This window comes from Cyprinodon tularosa, unplaced genomic scaffold (assembly GCF_016077235.1).
Source record: "Cyprinodon tularosa strain WSP-4 unplaced genomic scaffold, ASM1607723v1 ctg86, whole genome shotgun sequence".
In the NCBI taxonomy this organism is placed as follows: Eukaryota; Metazoa; Chordata; class Actinopteri; order Cyprinodontiformes; family Cyprinodontidae; genus Cyprinodon; species Cyprinodon tularosa.
Window position 1 is genome coordinate 1,555,278 of NW_024039629.1, and position 20,286 is coordinate 1,575,563.

Genomic DNA, 20,286 nt, shown 5'->3' on the forward strand with positions numbered 1-20,286 from the left:
TTGTGTATTCACCAGATTTATGAAATAAGGAAATTGATCTAGAGATTAATCAGCTTATTATATATAAATCTATTGTTGTGTTTTTGTTTTTTTTGTATTTCTCATTTAACAAGCTTAACTTAAAGATAGCGTGCCAAATCAGTGACTTTCTGTTGCTAAGAGACCTGGGACAAGTGCCTCTGAGCCTGTGTCTATGTTTAGATTGAAACTGAGCTATTTCTGCAGTTGACACTTATAACTTGTGAGAAAAGCTAGTCTCAGACACTAAACGTTGTGAAAACTGATGCTCTAACTAGACTCTTTAATGCTCCTTCAATGCTCATTACTGCTGCAAAAAATAGCAGTTTCAAACTAAGGTTGCAGATATGTGTGGGGGTGGGGGGGGGGGGGGGGGGGGTTGTGGTGGTGGTGGTGTTGGTGGGGGGGGGGGGGGGGGGGGGGGGGGATAAAATGTCATCTATAAGTATGTTATGAGGGTTAGTGCTTGCTGGAGGAACGGGGCAAGATGATGATGATGAATCTGATACTCTAGTTCCACTAAACAAGACAGCTAATGTGTGACCTTTACTTTGCCCTAATCATGGCCCTCATCAAATGCCCATGCAGCCAAGACCGAGCGCACACAGACTCGCTCGCACTAGTTGCTCATCTGCCTCTTAGAGGTGCCGGGGGCAGAAATGATTAGCTAATGTCACAAGCATGGCCTGTTAGCGGCGAACACTCCTCTCACTCATCAATGTTGTGAAATTAAATTATAGTGCATTTTCTCACTCGTTTTCTTTGCTATATCTATGAAGTCCGTTTCAATTTTTTCTAATTATGCAAAATTTAGGGTCCACTTACATATCCTATTAAAAAGTGGTTTTATTCTTGACCTACTTTCACTCAATTTCACCATCCTCTTACTCCCATGCCTTATTCAAACAAGTTGTTTCTTTGGCACTCCAAATCTATTTCCAGTTTATTCCCCAGAAGGTAAAAGACAAATCTTTGTTTTCTTTTTGTTATCCTCTCCCATTCATCAACCCCAACGCTTTAATCTGTTTTTCTGCCTCCAGCCCCAGGATCCCGCTTATTACGGTGCCGACTCAGTGCTGGTAAAGAGCTCCAGACATTACCTAAGGATACGCTACACTCTCCTGCCTTACCTCTACACACTCTTTTACAAAGCCCACACCAGGGGGGACACCGTTGTACGTCCTCTTCTGCACGAGTAAGTCATTCATTATGTTGAGTTAAGTTGTTTTGGTGCCAATTCACACATTTGCTGTGGTGTAGTTAGTCATTTTTCCTACTGCTGTCTTTATGTACTGGATTAAACACAGTTATGTTACATAACATTTTTAGTGTAGAGTGCAGCATTCAAATAACTGTTGTTGCTCTCTAATGAAAATGTATATTTCATATAATCTTTTCAACCTGTTTGATAGAAATTTATCCCTGAAAAATCTACTTTAATCTTCTCTATCTTCATATATATATATATATATATTTTTTATATTTAGTTACATAAACCATGAATTGATAATTTCCCCTTGCTAAAGTAATTTGAGCAACCACCAACAAGCATGTCGTTAAGCTACTGTAAAATATCGTTAGAATGCATCCTGGATGTTTTAAAAGAAAATACGTTAATATAAACAAACAAATAAAAGACGTGAATCCGAAAAACTAAATCGTTTTTAACTTTCTGTTATTTTCTTATTTCAACAAAGAAGCCTGAAGGCTTCTTGTGTTAAAAAAAGAAAGAAACCCATAAAATTTCAAAACTAAGCAAACATTTTTCTAAAAGGATATATTGTACGATAATTCAGTTCAGACTTAAGTAAATATCCAGAGAATTTATTATTTTATGGCCCATGGTCACGATGGTATGACAACCAAAGCCCTTAGAGAGCTCCTACTGAATTTAAGCACAAATTATGAATCTCTTTTAATAGCTAACCTCCCTTATGAAATGGTTAATCCCTGCAAAGTAACTAACTGTTCATTTCACAACTTGGAATGTGTGCAACAAGCATGATACTTTTCTTTGGACTGTAATAAAATAATGTATATACATATTTTGATGGACTCGGACTGCATATGGCTTTACCAAAAAAGATTAAATTGCTTTTTATCGGGATATTCAGTGTTTATTTCACTTTACTAAGTTTAAAACAAAGTGGAAAGAAGATTGGGTTAGGATCTTGACAAAACTTTTAGAATTTTAGATTTCTTGTGAAATTATGGTTGATAAACAAATACAAATCAATTTTACCAATTGTTGCCTACCGATCTGAAAACTGTGCCTGAACCTTTGGAGAGTATGGTTATAAGTATCAGTCCTTGTGTGGCCAGTATGATTCGAAAAGTGCTTTGCAAATTGAGTCAATTTACCCCTACAATTTTTGATGTCTGTCAAAGGGTGGCTCTTCACTAACTTGAGTATTTCTTGATTTTTCAACACTTCAGATCGACTGAGGGATTGACTGCATTTATTGAAAATAAACTAAAATAGTTCTTTTATAGAAGACTGTGAAACAAATATAAACTTTAGCTTTAGCAGCCACCAGTAAACTACAGTACACATTTTATTACACTGTACTGTATATAACAAATACTATGATAATAAATATATTTCTACATCTATCTATCTATCACTCTCTTAATTGCACTGCTTTTCACATTTCCCAAGATAAATGTCTTTCAAAATTCTGATTATGACAATATAAGTGACTACAACATGCATTTTCCTCTCTTTTAAGGTTCTACAATGATATTAACACCTGGGAAGTGGATCGCCAGTTTCTCTGGGGACCATACCTGCTCATAACACCAGTGCTTGATCCGGTTAGTTAAGAAGCAAAGTTACTTGACTTTCATAATCAAAAAGAACAAAGAAAATCTTTAAAATAAACCAAACATTCATTGAAAGTATTGTGTTATATACAGCGGTTCATGATGTATTAAATCCTGCGAAACTAAAGAAAACCTGGCTAATACACAAAGAGAAATGTCTTGCTGATGAGGTGATCAGCCATTTATACGAGCAAACCATGACCTCTCATGAGAAAACATGACATCGGATTTTCTTTGTTGCCCTCTACTCTTCTCATCCGTCGTTCATTTCTCCTCCAAACCCTCCCTCTTTTCTTTCAGCTCTAATGAGAGCGCTGACCTCATTACTAGAAGATTAGTAATGCAGATAGAAATGTGTGTGCTTGTGTTTTTCTGAGCGTAAATGCATGCCATTGTGTGTCCATATAATTGTCCGGGTATGTAAATGTGTATGTCTGTTAGAGCTTACATTTACAGCACATGTGAAATTCTGGCTGTTGTATCAAACATGCCTGAATTAATGCCCTCTGGAATTACAAAGTTGTGAAAAGGAAACTGGATTTATGAAAGGCTGGAGGAGTGCACTGTAAGTTTATTCAGAGGGCCTGTGGAAAGTTATCCTGTTAAAAAAAAAGTTAACATTTGGGTTACAGTAGTTTAAAGCTTAGTGCAACGCTAAATGCATGGACACAGATGAGCCGGAATAAGATGTTATTTTGACCTGACATGATTTTTTCAGGCAGATATGAAATCCTGTTTTAGGAGTCTATCCGGAAACAGAATAGAATTTCAAAAAAGAGAAAATGTCTGGAAGCACCGCAGTGGTATCAGTTTGATCAACAACTAATTTTCCTTCTCTTAAGTAGTAATTGCTTTCCATCGCTGTGCCCTGATAATTGAATACAGAGAAAATCAGCCATAAAAGTTCATCCCCAAAGAGCAAATTAACGACCTTACTTATGAAGGTGTGTATTTTTGATTAATGAATTTCCAGTACATTAGCTAAATGTCTTCCAGAATTGGATTCAAAACTTGCATGTCCCATTGTCCTTGTCTGATGGTGACAGGCCTGTAAGAATTAAGCTCCGGAAAATGTTTTATTCGTATTCATGTTACTATAACGCAAGTATTTCTTTTTTTATTTGATTTTTATTTTTAGAAAAAACATTCAAATTTGAAGTAACCTCCCAAACAATTAATTGAATTACATAACCATAGATATCTGCTCTAGCAAACTCAAAGGGTTGGACCAACATGCAAATGGATGATGGTTATTGCCCAAGACGATGCACTTAAGAAAACACTGAATTGTTTACACAGAATTAATGTAATGCTATTCTTCAGATAAATGAAACTTGTTGAAAAGAGTATTTGGCTCAGAGCAAATTTTAAAGCTACAGTGTAATAATTACAGGGATATTCAGTCAGAAATGTAATATATTATACAAAACTATGTTATTTATCTTCATCTACGAGCTCAGCCTCTTAACCTTAATATTTGCGTTGCCTTAGAATTCGTTATTTATAATTACGTAGAGGTCTCGCAGCCATGGAGGCAGACATCTTTGCTCTACGGCAGCGCAGAGCCAACAAACTAGCGATTGCGAGATCGCCAAAACGTCACAACGATGTAGAAAAAATAACGGGTATATTTATTATCTTAAGTCTACATGAAATCTATACCCTACACAGACTAATGAAATACTATCTGTAAAATTATCTATGTAAACAAACCTCATCACTTGAGAAGGTAGGTGATGCGGACGTCGTGGAAGACATTTTGTCCCGTAACGCTCGCCGTACTGTTGGGGGGGAGAAGCGGTGGAGGGGAGATGTTCATGTTGCTGCAGTCTGCAGTCTGACCGCTAGATGTTGCTAAAAGTTACACACTGTAGCTTTAAATGGTCTAACTCTTCATAGTAGCAAATGTGACAAAAGTGCCATTTTGTACGACAATCCGCAATACATCACAGCAATGAAAAGAAGAAACACAAGAAGGACATAATAAATAAATAATAAACCTAATTAACCACATTAGCCAAGAAGTAAGAGACATTTTAACCTTAAAATTGAAGGCTTTCCTCATTGGACGTAGTGCTCACTTTTACTTAAACCCCTACTGCTTAAACCAACAGGATTTCATGTTCTTTGCACTGGATTGTATCCATTATTATCTTGATAATAATAAAAAAGACAAAAAGAGTTTGCATAAAACTTTCACTTAAACATAATTTGGAGATTTTAAAAGTCAAAACATGCATGTTCTAAAATAGTGATGCTCAACCAGTTAAAACTGAAAATAAACTGCATACATCAAGATGTAAACATAAGCATAATATGAAAGATATATATTATCATTGATAGATTTTACAGGGAAGATCAAACCTCATTTTTAGGTAATTGTAGTGTAGTATTTGCACTGGATTTAAAACCAGATACAATACAAAAAAATGTTTTGTACCATCAGATATTAAATCAAACAATTTCATAGGTTTTGCTTAAAAATAAATCCACAAATAAATGTCATAATTTAAGCCAGATATTATGTTAAAGTATATGAGCCTTGCAAAGCCATGACATCACCGTTTTGGCTTTCATCTAAAAATATTTAGAGAGGTGTTATATATGTTAATGCAAACTTCTGAAGCTGAAACAAAGAGCTTTCTAATAATATCAAAAATAATGTCTCACTCATGTAAAATATATAAACTGGAATAAATGTGGACAATTTGTTGTCAGACAAGATTTCAGATTTGTTGTCAGACAATGAGAAGGATATTTGTAGAAAATTAGTCTTAGAGTTTTAATCCATGTAAATATCTGATTTCAACTGTTTTTCATATTTCTCAGTAGGGCCAAAAGATCTAGTTTTGAAAGAGCAAAGGGAGAAACATTTTTTAATTAACCTTTTAACATAGGTGGAAACTTCAGCCAAGCGGTTAGGTCAAAATCACATCTATCTTGCATGCAGTATGAGGTAACTTGTAATGTCTCAGTTCAATTCAGGACAAGACCAGTGTATCTGTCACGTGGAACAGATGTGTCTGGCTTTTTTTTTTCATTCTCTCTCTGTTCTGTCCCACTTAATTATCTCATTTTCTATCTATGCTTTTCTCTAAAGTTAGTCTTTGTATATCATACAAATCAATGCATGATTTAACCTTGATCTGTGATAAACTGAGAGGATCTCCTGTACTGCCTCTCCATGCTGTCCCCTCTGATTTTCGGAGTGCTTTCGGCTCTGCCTTCATGCCAATATCTCCCTTCTCTTTTAAACTCAACCTTTCATCAAACGTTGACTCCCATCGGAATTCTCTTAATCAGCTGCTCCAACTCACTCTTGTGATCACATTCCATTGCATCAACTTTCTCTTTAACTTACTCTCACACTTATGCTCTGTAGCTTTCTTCATCCTATTTAGTATCTGATCATTCTGCCAGATCAAATCTTTAGCCAAACTGATTAAATCTTACCCTTTGGCTAACTCAGCATTGAAAATAAGGATGCATGCCTTTTGCATTGTCCCCTTTAATTATAGTTAGCATCCAAGGTAGATCTGGCAAAGACCAGTAGTCAGAAACGTGAGTGATAGGCAGTTGTATGTGATGAGCTTTAAAGGTAGGATTTACATGCAGCACTTGTGATAGGTAATCAATGTCAAACTGCAGATAGAGCCCTAAAAGTTGCAGTATGTCTTTTCATTTAGTTTGAAGGGGCCTTAAGAAACCTTTTTCTCATAATTTGACCTTTTTATCAATGAAAGTATCCCTTCTTTACTTAAGAACAAAAAAAAAATCTATCTATCTATTTTACCACCATAGTTTAACCTTCCTACCCATAGTTTCAAAACTTCACCATGACCCTCCCTTTGTGACCACATCCTGTATCAAATGGCTACTTACAGCAAAATAATGTGCCATCTCACATAGCTCAATTTAGCTCAACCTGTTTTTTGCCATTAAAATGGTGAATTTATTGTACAACACTCATCTCCACCAGATCTCAATCCAGTAGAGTACTTTAGGGATGTAATAAAGGGGAATCATTTCATGGCTGTGAATGAACTTTGTAATAATTTGGACACAAATATTTAGGGTAGTTCTAGGTAAAGGATGGATCCTCCATATAATACCGGCATGTAGTGGAAAACGAGAGCATATTTAAAGCCTAACCCTCTTAAAAGGAAGGAGCTAAGCTGTTCTCTTTCAATTTTCTTTTGTCGAAATTAAAAGACATCAGAAAAAATAATGCAACTTGTACGTCAGACAGAAAATAGAAGACTTGTGTCATTGTTACTTATTATAAATTATATTTTGGTCCTGACACAGAGTATTTCCCAATTTGATATTCCTGGGAAGGACATACAGTTTGCCTTTCCTTTTGCTGTGCCCTCTGTGTTTATATCTCCCTTTCCCTCTGTTCTGCACTGACAGAGAGAACAGGGAAGTGACAATGCTATCAAAGGGCTTGCGTACGTCTATTGATTGCCCCTGTCTGTGCACCACCTTAAGCCATCAAAGGCTGTCACCTATCAGTCGTCTCTTGGTGCCGTCTTTTCTGTCACCTGTTGCAACCTAACACCATGGAAGAAGTGTGACAATGACTGTGTCAAAGAACTTTATATTACATGATGGGCAGTTATAAAATGGCTTTTCTAGATGTGAACATTTGGTCTTATTTTTTTTTATTAAATGTGTGTTGCCCCCTTAATTTCTGTAATACAGCCTCTGTTCTTATCTTAATCCGCTTAAGATCAAAGTGTCAGGATTGGAACAGTGAGCTCTATCATCTTTTATAGATCTCCAGTTTTGTCTACAAACTAAATGATAGACTGATTTATACCAGAAAACATAGATATTGCACATATGGATCTATTTAAAATGTTGTTTTCCTTTATTCATACAGGGTGTGGAAGATGTCCAGGCATATTTTCCAGATGCACGTTGGTATGACTATGAAACGGTAAGAATGTTTTCTAATCATCCCCGCTTTGGTACATTTGTTTCACCACTTTTCAATACTTTTCAATTTTAAAGATATCATTTTGAAATTGTGATAGACCAAAACCAGGAATTGCATCACCTGGGTGTGGGTTGTGTCTGCACAGGATAGGGGGTTGAATACAAGGTTTTCAAAGGATGTACACATATAGTACAAGGTTGTTACACTAAAAATCTGATTAACATGACATCCATTCTACTGTTTGTATCTTATACCCCTTACTAGGTAGAAATGTTTATAGTTGCTCTTTGATATCCTCAAAGGTCCGTTACAGAACATTGTCTCATTAATAACTGATGCAACCCAAGAGTCCCTTGGTAACTATTGTAAAGCTGCAGAGATTCACACCTCAGGTGGAACAATCTCTTCAAAGAATCACTATTAGCCATGTTCTTCAAAAATGTGGTATTTATCCAAAGATGAATGTGAGAAAGCTATTTCTGAAAGAAAGTCCATTTGATTCCATTATTGCTACAGGCCTTTCTAGGAGACAAATAAATGTGAAGATGGTCAGATGACACCACCTGCCTTGTTTACATCCAATGCATCTTAAAAAATAAAATAAAAAGAAAACATACCAAACCTTCCACTTGCCATTTTTAGACCCAGCATCATGTTATGGTAATGTTAGTTTTTAGGGGAGATAAGGAAGCTCTTCACGGTTGATGGGAAGATGGATGAAGCTAAAAACAGAACAGTGAAGAGAGCAGACAGATTTACTTCCCAGCAGTAGAATAGTTATAGCCTACAACCAGAGCTACAAGACAATAAACCAAATATCTGTGTGTAATACTGGCTCTGGCCTACCCTCTGCTTTTCACTATTGTGCAAAACTTACTGGGTTAACATAAGATTCCAATAAGATACTTTACAGTTAGTGGTTTACCATCATTCTTCAACATATTAGAAATTGCTACTTTTAAAGTGAAATTGTTCCCAAAATGTTTGACAGCAAGATTTTATTGCAATGAGTTATAGAAGTTTTAAAGAAATGGTAAAGTAATTATCATTAAACTATTAACAGTTGACACCAAAGCACTGAACATCTTGTTCCTATTGAAGGTTCAACTTTAAATTAGAATAACATAAGTATGAACCTCAGAACATGATGTAAACAATTTAATCCTATTTAAAGGTTACTGGCCTACGAGCATTGCAAATTAGCTAAAAGGACATTGGTATAATAGAAAAGAATAGAATAGAAAAATGGTCACACAAATACAGACCTTAGAAAAATGTATAAGAATAACATCATAGGCAAGGCATTCAAGACAGTGTTACTATATTATATTGCTCCTATCTAAATAACATATAGGGCATGTTTCTCAAAAATTTTTTTGCTTTGCGCTATTTATTTGTGATGGAGAAAATGAAATGATAATAGTTAGGATAAAGCTAGAGTAAAAGTGGGGACAAGTAGGACAGAGGAGAGACCATCTCGCTAACAGAGAGATAAAAGAGGTGCTGCACTCCTTTGAGACCTTATTTGGGCGTCACTGGTGATGTAAGGCGCCCACTGATCAGATGAGAGATTAGATTGGCTGTGTGTTGCTGGCCCCTTGTCCTGGTTGGTCCCCTGTGATTATTTGAGTAGGATGGTGGAAGGGTGGAGGAGTTTTGATATTGGTGAAAATGACCATGAACGAAAAACACCCGTCAAAAAATGCAAGAGTTCAAAATAAGAAAAAAAACAACTACTGGTAAAGAGAACAGAGATGAAGTTTTAGTAAACAAGAAAAAAAAAAGAAACTTTGCCAAAACAAAAAGGGTAGAAAGCATGATAGGCACAAGAAATTATTAAAAACCAGAATGCAATGAGGATTTCAGATTTTGGAGAAGTGGCGAGAAAACATATTTGGGAAGTAAAACTAAAGAGACCAAGATAGGCTAAAGAAGACCACCTTAACGCAGAAATGGGAAGAAGATGGGATATTAAATTGCCTGTAGATGCTCCACTAGTTCCAAGCCCACACATGCACCTATACTGTAACAGCAAAATACACTCTGCACACACAAACACAGTTTCATGGATAGACGCACTCTCAGTGGGAATAGGTAGAAATGTGATAAAAAGAATTAGAGCACCACAAGACAGAAAAACAGGATGTGGAAAAGGAATTAGGTATAAGAAGAACGAGATGAGATGGAGAGGAGTGTGTTTTAAAGACTGCTCTAAGGATCCAGTCTTCAGGGGTTCACAAATTAACCATGAAGGGTTCTTTTAGAAATAAAGGTGAGGTGCAGAAAGCAAAAGATAATAACTGGACAGATATGTGGAGAAATATCTACTTCCCTAAATTAAAAGATTGTTTACACTCTTTGGGTGTTGATGCTAAAAGGGCAGATTGCAGAGATCCTTCCTTTTATAATTAAGTTTAATGTAATCTAGGTACTTTAGAATAGGATAGAATAGAATAAAATAGAAAATCCCTTTATTGTCCCACAATGGGGAAACTCTGGTGTTACAGCAGCAAAAAGATGATAGAAAAATTGTCACACAGGTCAAAAATAAACTGAGGAAAATATCCTACTGAAGCCAGGAATATGTTACAATATTGAAGCTTGAGGCTCATGACCGGTCCAGCCATAGATAACTAGCAGTATCAAATTTACTCCAAATATCTATGCTAATGGAAGGCATTGAAAGAGGTTTGTTTTACAGCGCAACATATGTATATTAAATAAAGTTTAAGGAAGAAATGTCAATTAATAGTTTATTGGGATCAGAATAGCAGTAATTTTAGTCAGATTGTCATGTTTCTGTTTAAAATTTGCATCTAAATCCACCAATCAGATTAACAACATCCCATTTTTAAAGAATGACTGACACGTATATTGATTTTGAGGAAAAAAAAAAAATTAATGACAAATGCTTCCTATTGGAATACCTTTGTGTTTCTGCTTTATGTGAGAATGTAAGATAAATAATAAATAAATAGTTTTTTTTTGTATTTTATGATTTACAGCTCTTAAAAAACTGTAGTTTGTAGAAACAACTGGACCTACAGTCATTTACACATACAGAAAACACAGTTTTATAGTTTTATCCTTTTATTACTATAGATGTTGCTGATATAAAAACAAAAATATAGCACTGCAACATTCTTTGCAAGGATAATGAAGACGTGATAACCGGATAGCAAAAACCTGTTGGATAGGTTCATCTCCTGTCAGAAAACTCATGTAAATTTTGGTTATGTATGGTAAAAAGGAGCTGTGACAAATCAAGCTGATGGTCAATTATAACGGCAAAGAACTGTTTTATCAGCTCAATTTATTAGCTATTTATTAGCTATTAGCTCAATAGTCTAAGGTTGCATTTGGACCCACACTGTTAAAAGCACGACACCTAATACAGAGCTGTGAGGGTTACCTTTTTGATATATAGTTTACAGATAGAAAGACCTCTGCTTAAAATGATTCATTCATTTATGTATTTATTTATTATTTTTTTTACATAGATGGTACAGAGGGGAGACCGCAAAGCATTTGTAAATGTGCATCTGCCTGCTGAAAAGCTTGGCTTACACATCAGAGGAGGCGCAATCCTTCCCACGCAGGAACCTGAAGTCACTACAACATACAGGTACTCTCATCATTCTTTTATCACCCAAACAGGCACAGAACTGTCTCCATCATAATGTCACACATTAAGCTGGATGTATTTTTATTTTTTTTATTAATAAAAGCAATTTATTTTATTATTCTAATGAATACAATTCTAATCTGTTCTATGTATATATCCAGTCTTTTGATTATTTATTTGTATATTTCTACAGTCGACGTAATCCAATGGGTCTGATTATTGCTCTTGATGACAACAACAAAGCATCTGGGGAGCTATTCTGGGATGATGGAGATTCCCGAAGTACTGCAGCATTCATTCATTTTCAGCAAATGTGTTTGTGTAGCCAAAACTCAGTTACTATCACTGATTACTTCCTTTTTCTTCATGTAATAGAAGCACTTATCCATTAGAGTTCAAAGAATTGTATGAGTCAATTATAGCATTTCATAGACTAAAAACTCTGCGTCAACAAGTGGGGGAAAGTTATTATTAAAATCTACTCTTCTTGCAGATACCGTTGAAGATGGCAAGTACATCCATTACCAGTTCTCTTTTGACAATGTAAGTTACAACCATGTGCATTTTTTACTGTATATTTACCACAATAAAACAACCTGTTCTATCCAGCCAGAGGGAGAAAAACAGTTATTGTTGTAAACTGGCTACAAGAGTCCAGATCACAATGCTTGGCCAAATAATGGTTGCACTGTAAAACTTTACTAGTAAAACAACATCCTACTTGATGGCATACAGGATTATCTTATATATTTAATGTGTTTATGGGAATATTTTTCATGCTACAGTGCTCTAATGTGTAGAGTTTACTCAGAGAAAATATTTAATATATTTGTTTCATTGAAATTAAACTATGTAATTAATTTTACTGATAAATGTAGGTATATTATAAATTTTATAATTTGCAGACCTGTGCTGGATGCTTAATCTGACTTTTTTATTCTTGTGGTATCATAGGGAATACTGAAGTTACAGGTGACCAATAATGGCTACAAGGATCCAAATAATCTAAAGTTTGAGAAGATCACTGTCTTGGGAGTGCCAGCTAAACCAGGATCTATCACTATGACACCTGATGGAGGTTCTTCTATAACACTACCAGACTCCAGTTTTACCCATAATGCAGGCACACAGGTAAATAAGCAAGCTGAAGACACACAGTTAATCCTTTATTGCATTATTTTAAGTGGAATAGTCACAGAAATATATATGTTTGTGGTTTTACTTAAAAATCAAAATACCTGATTCACATTTGAATTGTAAATAATTTGCTAACTTGGGGCTATTTGTTGATTCCATTTAACATCATTACAATTTAAAAGCAAATAAATTAGGGATTGTTTTTGCAGGAACACTATTAGGAGCACTCTACAAACTTTCCTGCACCCAAGAGCATGCTAAGTTAACAAATTGTTTGCAAACCTCTAGAAGGAAAATAGCAGCTAAACAGGTACATTTTCCTCCTAGGCTTTAATGAAGACCAAGCTTACATTTATAATAAAGGCAGAAAAATGAACTAAAGCAAATGCATAAGTTGCTTCCGTAGAATGCTGGTATCTGTCCACATGACATTTATGATGTGGTATTAATTAAGTATAATCTTTTTAGTTAATTCATTCATATTCTAAAATTTTCATACATAGGCTTCTTCTAGTTTAATGGTAAATGACTAAAAAAGGAAAATACTAAATGCACTGTAGTCGTGTGGACAAAAAAACCTTATTAGTGATTGGAAAAAAAATTATCAGGTCTAATGCATCAAAATATAAGCTTTTGGCCTTTAAGGTGATTATCGAAAAAAACAAAAAAAACAAAAACATAAAAATAATAATAACCACTTGCTATGAATGGTTCAGGGTGGCAAAAATTATGTAATGGTGTGGAGGATAGTTTCTCAATATAAAGTCTACTGACTTTTTTTTTTTTGTGTAAACTAAAGCAACCAATTTGCACTATGTATAGAGCTAATGGCTGGTGCTATAAATCTACACATACTAAACTTTGCATTAAAGACTCAGTTGTGTGTATATTTATGTCTGATAGCAACCATAGGACATATAGCATTTAGTACTGTTATCTTAGACATACAGGATAAATATTTTCTTCCAACACCCAGAGTTCTATCGTTTGTTTCAATAAGTCCTGGAAATACACCATAGGTATGCATTTCAAGGATGGCCTCTAACTGTAAAAAATGACAACAATTGTTACGGTAGTTGAGGGTCGTAGGTGGCCTCCATGGGTGCTTATGTGTGCAGGAAACAAAACATAGACAGAGGATAACAGTTAAGAGCAATAACTTTACTGTAAGCTTTCATGCTCACATTGAGAAAGAGTTTATAAACAATCAAGAAGCCCTTGGTAGTGGAGTGGGAGATATTTTCCTTTGTACACTTGTGTATTTAAGAGTAACCACACGCTTTTGTGTATGTGTATGTGCACAGTTGCAGAGGCTCTCTTGAGGATCTTCAAGGTCTCTGTGGTCACTCACACAAGCATACATTTATCAAATTACTCTTTGTAGCAATAATTTCCTGGGGGAGAGGGATAAATGTACTTTTGGACTTAAATTTAAACTTGTCATGAGAAATTGTCTTTGTAACTGTAGACTGGGCCTTGAGAGTAGGTTGAAGCTTCATCATTCTTATTGACTTTTTAAGAAATGATTCCGATGTAAAGGTAGCAATGTTTCTTGTATTTATTGTCCTACTAGTCTATAAACTAGTGATAATGCTTTTATTTACTTTTAATGCATATTTGCATATTTTCCGCTTTTTCTAAATATAATATCATGTATGTTTGCTTTGCATGATGCATTGCTAAATTCATGCATTCATAAAATAATCTGTGAAAAATTGATTCCAAAGGGATCTATACAAAAAAAGGGCTAAAGATTATAAATACTGAAACACAGTTCAGGGTAGATACTGTAAAGCGTAAAACATGATTGCTATTTAATTTGGATCACCTTGTCTAAATTATCACAACATTTCTCATAATTTTTCAGGTGCTTTCCATAATCAACCTGGCCCTGGAACTTGGCAAGAGCTACACAGTTCAATGGACGATGACGGCAAGCCCAGAGATTCCTGAGCTTGAACGTTTTGACTGCCATCCAGAGGAGAATGCAGATGAAAACAAATGCAGGGCTAGGGGCTGTCTGTGGAAAGTGAGCAGTGATTTACTTAGATGATGTTTATATGTTCCAAGTTTATTGTGAAATAAGGATTAACTTGCTAATTTATCTTTTTTTCCATGTGTAGAAAAGTGAAACTGCTGGGGTTCCTTGGTGTTACTATGCAAATGACTACGGTTACTCTTCTAAAGTAATCAGCAGCACCAGTTCAGGTATCACGCTTGATCTTACTCGGAACACAAGGATCAGTAGCCGTCCAGACTCACCCGACATTAATAACCTCCGCGTCCAGATTTGGTATCATAAAAGCGACATGCTTCAGTTCAAGGTTTGTGTTTATTTATCATTATAGTATTAGTTTTTAACTTACAATGCTTTCCACTCAACTAGGCTTCTTTTGTACATAACATCTATCTTAAAGACTCTCATACCATATAATACAAAAACCCTTGTGTTCAGATTTGGGACCCAACAAATGAACGCTATGAGGTACCAGTACCTCTGACACTGCCTTCAACGCCTGAGACAGATGAGGGCAAAAGACTTTACGAGGTGAAAATCAGTCAGAATCCATTTGGAATTCAGGTCATAAGGAAGAAAACAGGCACCAAAATGTGAGTATTTTACAATGAACTCTTGCTTTAGGTAGAATAAATGTATGGCCCTTTTATAGTTGACTGCCCCAGGAACTTCCCTTCTGGTAGATATTTGGTTAACTAAGATTTTTCAGTAAAGTAATGATGATACAGTTGCTTTTTGAAACCATCAGCATAATGGCAAAAACAAGGTGTTTGTACTTGAATAAGGCTTTTGCTAGTGCACTTGAAGAGAGGGTTAATGCAATAACATATTTGTCTCACAAAAACTCCTTCTTGGGGCACCATGTTGTTTTTAATTCTCACTTTACATACTTCATTTTAATTAAATCATCAGTATAACTTCAATTTCTACAACTATGCGGATAGCATAAATCTTATCTTATTTATCAATTAAGGCAACTTATTTTTAGATCAGTTTTTTAACCTTATTTAGAAACATACAGTTCTAAGTGAAGACAGCATTTTACTTTTGAAATCTGATTTCTACTCTCAGGCTTACAAAAAGCCCTGTGTGATTCAGTGGCTGCTCAATAATAATGTCTAAGTCTTTTGACAAAAAAAAAGTATAATATGTGACCACACTGCCTTCTACAACTTATTAAAAACAAAATGCATAATAAATAACTACAGTATGCAGATAAAATTGTGCAATGTTATAATGCATTGTAAAATATATCACATTTTAAGTTATTTAAACATACAAAACCTAAATGGGATCATTACAACGTGAAATGTTAAATTCAATACAAAAGTGTTTCAATACAATCCAGTCCCCAAACCAGCATCATCCTACTTGAACTTATCTGTTTCATATTCCCAAAAACACTGAAATACTGTTGATTTTAAAATGAGAAAGCTGAATAAAGTACATCATAGTCAGTCGATAAAGTAATTATCTGTTGTTCAGCAGTCATCATGGTGGTATACAAAGCAGCAGGTACATTTCAGCCTATTTCAAAGAAAAGGTGTGTTATTTTATTGTTAAGATCTTAAAATTTTTTGGGTCTCTGCAAACTTACTGGTAAAATATTGAAATATAATTTAAGGGCTGTAATAGTTCCTTTGGACAATTACCTGTGTTTGATAAAAGACATAGTGAATAATTGCATCTGACAATAATTCCCTCACCCTATTTCTCACTGATTTCATCTCCCATCAACTCTCTTAGTTGGGACTCTGCTGTGCCGGGTTTCACCTTCTCAGACTTGTTCATCCAAGTGTCAACACGACTGTCATCAAATTTTGTCTATGGCTTTGGAGAAACCGAGCATCCTTCCTATAAACATGATCTCAACTATCATACCTGGGGAATGTTCTCCAAAGATCAACCTCCTGGTGTGAGTATTCTTCTAAATGAATCATAAATTTAATGAAAAGTCTAAAAGTAGCACCCCCCAGCCACAAACATTGGCAAGGTCTGTCTGAATTTCTGCTCTTATTGTCACCCTTTGGTCCCTTTTAACGGTGACCCGTTATGAACCTTTGCGCAAAGTATGCAAGCTTCTCTAAAAGGCAACTTTGATGTGTTTCTGTTCATAGAAGGCATAAACTGTCTTTTTTTCGTCAAAAATAGTTTTAAGGTCAGTCAGAATGAGATTTCTACCAAGATCAGCAATATCAAGCATAATTGCTGAGCATGTAGGAGAATTTTACATAGTTTATATAAATGTTAGGGTTCCCCTTACAGAGCAAGGGAAGCAAATTAGAAAGGGTGGAATAAGGATAAAAATGTGCAAGATTAAAAGAACAATATAAAGAACAATAAATACCAGCTCTTGAACTTATTTGGGAGGATCGTGGTTCACCTACACACTTTGATGCATTTTACTAGCATTTTAATTGATAGAAATTGAAGTTAACTGTCAAGTGGAACAAAAATCCATACAAGTGTAGCATATTATACCCTACTTACCCTGAAATGTAATGTAATGCCTTTTGCTTTTCAAATCTGATATAAATGGAGCCGACCTGTAACGTATCACCTTAATTACACTTATTGTGGGAGCCTCTGGGTTTCATTTAAGAACATCAGAAAATAAAATGCATCCTTAAAACTGTTTTGTAAGTTTTGTAAAAGTTATAACATAAAGGGTTTATTGGATAAGAAAAAAAAGCAATCTCAAACTTTAAACATATTGCTAAGTACTTTTATTTTCCTTTTTCTTGAAATGCAAACAGTATTGCACAAATGGTAACTTGCAAAGACATGACCATTCACCCAAACTGACCAAATAAATAGAAAAAAACAACCTCTTGGCAACTGTGGAATAATGTGTAGACTGACAAATACTGGTCTGGACACAACTAATCTTATCTAGCCTTTATGGACGCTAAAAAACTTTAACAATTTGACAGAAACCCTAAAGAGGACAAAGGACAAGTATTTTAAAAACAAATATAAATCCGACCTTTTTGGTCTGAATAAACAACACATGTATTAGACGGACTGACAGACAGACAGACGAAAGGTTCAAGTGATATAAATACATTTGCACTGTGCAGCAAATACGAAAGTCAGTACAGCCGTTTCATGTGTCTACATTTTTTTTTAAACAGAAGTTGGACAATAAATTGCAAGCTCAATTCTATTTATACTTCAATTTTTGTTAAAAAACAAAAGATACATTTAAAAAAACTGCTGCTTTTTGTTGATAAACATTTTTCTTGTTTTTATGCCACCAGACCACTAGCAGGGTGACACCCATTCACACGTCCAAACAAGTTGTGAGCAATTGAGCTGAAATTTAGCAGCTTCTTATGTGGAAGATATCATTGCAGGATGGTGACCCCTAAAAGTGTCAAATTTCCCCTTCATTACCACTCCATCTGCCTTTTTTCAACCTTCCCCAAGTTCCATCATCATCTAAGAACTCTAGACATGACTGGTATTTTTTCAGTTATTTCATGAGGACCAAATTAGGCCCAAAACACATTCAGAAATGATATGGTGTTCCACGTGTTTTGATCTACATGAAAGAATTCAGAATGCTGTCAAAAGAAAATATTTAACTAAACTCATTAAGTAAGACAAACATTAACCTGTTTATACGGTGGTGAATAACATGAGCTCAATAGAAACTGCGCAGATCTCCAAATTTTGACCAGGATTTAGCTTCATTCTTTAACACTTGATTTGTTTTTCTTTTTCCTTTTCTTCCTCCTCAGTACAAGATGAATTGCTATGGAGTGCATCCCTTTTACATGGGCCTTGAAGACTCTGCTGATGCTCATGGCGTGTTGCTACTGAACAGTAATGCAATGGGTGAGAGAAATATGCACACATTAGCAATGAAACTCATAAATAGAGTCTGATCCCAGTCCGTGTAGGGGTGGAGCTCTTCTGCTCTGAAAGAACATTTCAAAAGTAGGGAAACCCTTGATAAGGATTTTGCCAAGGTTGACTGTTGAGGGGTTTTAATAACCCTGGGGTGATGTTAAAAGTCTTATTCCAGATAAGGCCCATAGGGTTGTAAAATCAAGCCCCCAGCAAAGTAAAACTAGACTTAGAATTAGACAGATTTATTTTGTATACAAGAGTGTATACCAAAAGAAATTTCATATAAAACAGTTCTAGACAATTTCATTTTTTTTTTAAGTGCAGCCTTGAAAACAGTAATAAATACATAAAAAATGATTATCATGGTAAATCAGGCAATGCAAAAGGGACTATTAAGTATTTTGACTTTAGATATTTTATAGGAAACCAAACAATTTTTTGGAAAAAAATACACTGCTTTTATTGTTTCAAATGAAAAGACTCAGCTTAGCATATTTGGTGTGTGTCCAGATGTAACTTTCCAGCCAACTCCTGCTTTGACCTACCGCACTCTTGGAGGCATCTTGGATTTCTACATGGTCCTGGGACCAACACCTGAGATGGTTGTCCAGGAGTACACTACAGTGAGTCTTCTACTTTGTTTCATATATGTGGCTTTAGCTCTGTTAGCATGTGTGCATTGCAATTGGCCCTGGGTCGCTGGTGATGGACTGCAGCAGCTGGGAGTTCTTTGCTTCATTGCACACTTTCATTTAGCCAGTTCTGACACACATGCACACAAACACACACACAAAGTAAGTGTGCACAAAAACAAAACAAATAACAGCCACATTTGATCACAAAGCAACTATTTTTATTTGAGAAATTATTTTGACTTTTTTGTTTGTACTCTTTTACTTTTCAGCTGATTGGACGACCTGTTCTACCTGCCTACTGGTCCCTCGGGTTTCAGCTTTGTCGCTATGGTTATGCCAATGATGCAGAAATAGAAGATCTATACAATGACATGAGAGCAGCTGGTATACCCTATGTGAGTTTAAAATATTTTTTTTTTGTATTGAAGACTGTTAAGTCTTTATCAATAATTACAATCAGGATAATAAGGCTTACCTATTAAGACATGCTGATGAAGATTCTCAGTCATCCAGGTCATAATTTGTTTAAAAGTTTAAAAACAATCCACTGGACTTGGTTTCCAACATTATTTAGACAACATTTTGGTTACTTGTTTACCTAATTTTTGCAAAATTATATGTTGTTTTACTGATATCCATATGAATGAAGGAGTAATAGGGCCAGGCTAGAGATTTTTTTTCGTAAGTCGTAACATTACGAGAATGTTGTAAAATTATGAAAATAAGTAATAAAATTACAAGAATAAATTCATAAAAGTATGAGAATAAAGTCATGAAATTATGAGACTAAAGTCGTAAAATTATGAGAAACAAGTTGTATTTTATGGCAACTCTTACAAAAAGCACTTTCTTCCCTAAAATGAGGAATGTTGAGCATTATGTGAAGTTTTTCTTTGGCTCTGGTTTCATAAATAGGGAAATCTTTTAGCACACCAGCATCAAGTTGGGCAGGATTCAAAGTGGACTCAGGTTGCTGTTTGATGGTGCTGGTCGGCTGTCATATGCTGGTCGGAGCTTGAAGCTTTCTTTCTGAAACAGGTTGTTTTATGATGACTTCATTCTCATAATGTTACGACTTTATTCTCGTAATGTTAAGACTTTATTCTCATAATATTACAACTGTATTCTCGTAATGTTAAGACTTTATTCTTTTAATGTTACAACTTTATTCTCAAAATGAAAAAAAAAACCTGTAGCCTGACCCCAATACTCCGTCGTACATATGAAATTACAG

At 35.2% G+C, this 20,286-nt stretch overlaps 1 protein-coding gene across 1 annotated transcript in view; it reads left to right on the top strand.

The window, feature by feature from the left end:
* The window catches only part of si (sucrase-isomaltase (alpha-glucosidase)), a 72,929-nt gene that overhangs the window by 27,113 nt on the left and 25,530 nt on the right, over positions 1-20,286 (top strand). Inside the window, exons 18-31 of the mRNA XM_038273165.1 lie at positions 1,059-1,213; positions 2,748-2,832; positions 7,727-7,783; positions 11,284-11,408; positions 11,602-11,690; positions 11,902-11,951; positions 12,363-12,539; positions 14,413-14,574; positions 14,669-14,869; positions 15,001-15,155; positions 16,309-16,477; positions 18,306-18,402; positions 18,928-19,040; positions 19,322-19,447. Coding sequence (XP_038129093.1) covers positions 1,059-1,213; positions 2,748-2,832; positions 7,727-7,783; positions 11,284-11,408; positions 11,602-11,690; positions 11,902-11,951; positions 12,363-12,539; positions 14,413-14,574; positions 14,669-14,869; positions 15,001-15,155; positions 16,309-16,477; positions 18,306-18,402; positions 18,928-19,040; positions 19,322-19,447 — 1,761 coding nt within the window. The remainder of the gene's footprint in view (positions 1-1,058; positions 1,214-2,747; positions 2,833-7,726; positions 7,784-11,283; positions 11,409-11,601; positions 11,691-11,901; positions 11,952-12,362; positions 12,540-14,412; positions 14,575-14,668; positions 14,870-15,000; positions 15,156-16,308; positions 16,478-18,305; positions 18,403-18,927; positions 19,041-19,321; positions 19,448-20,286) is intronic.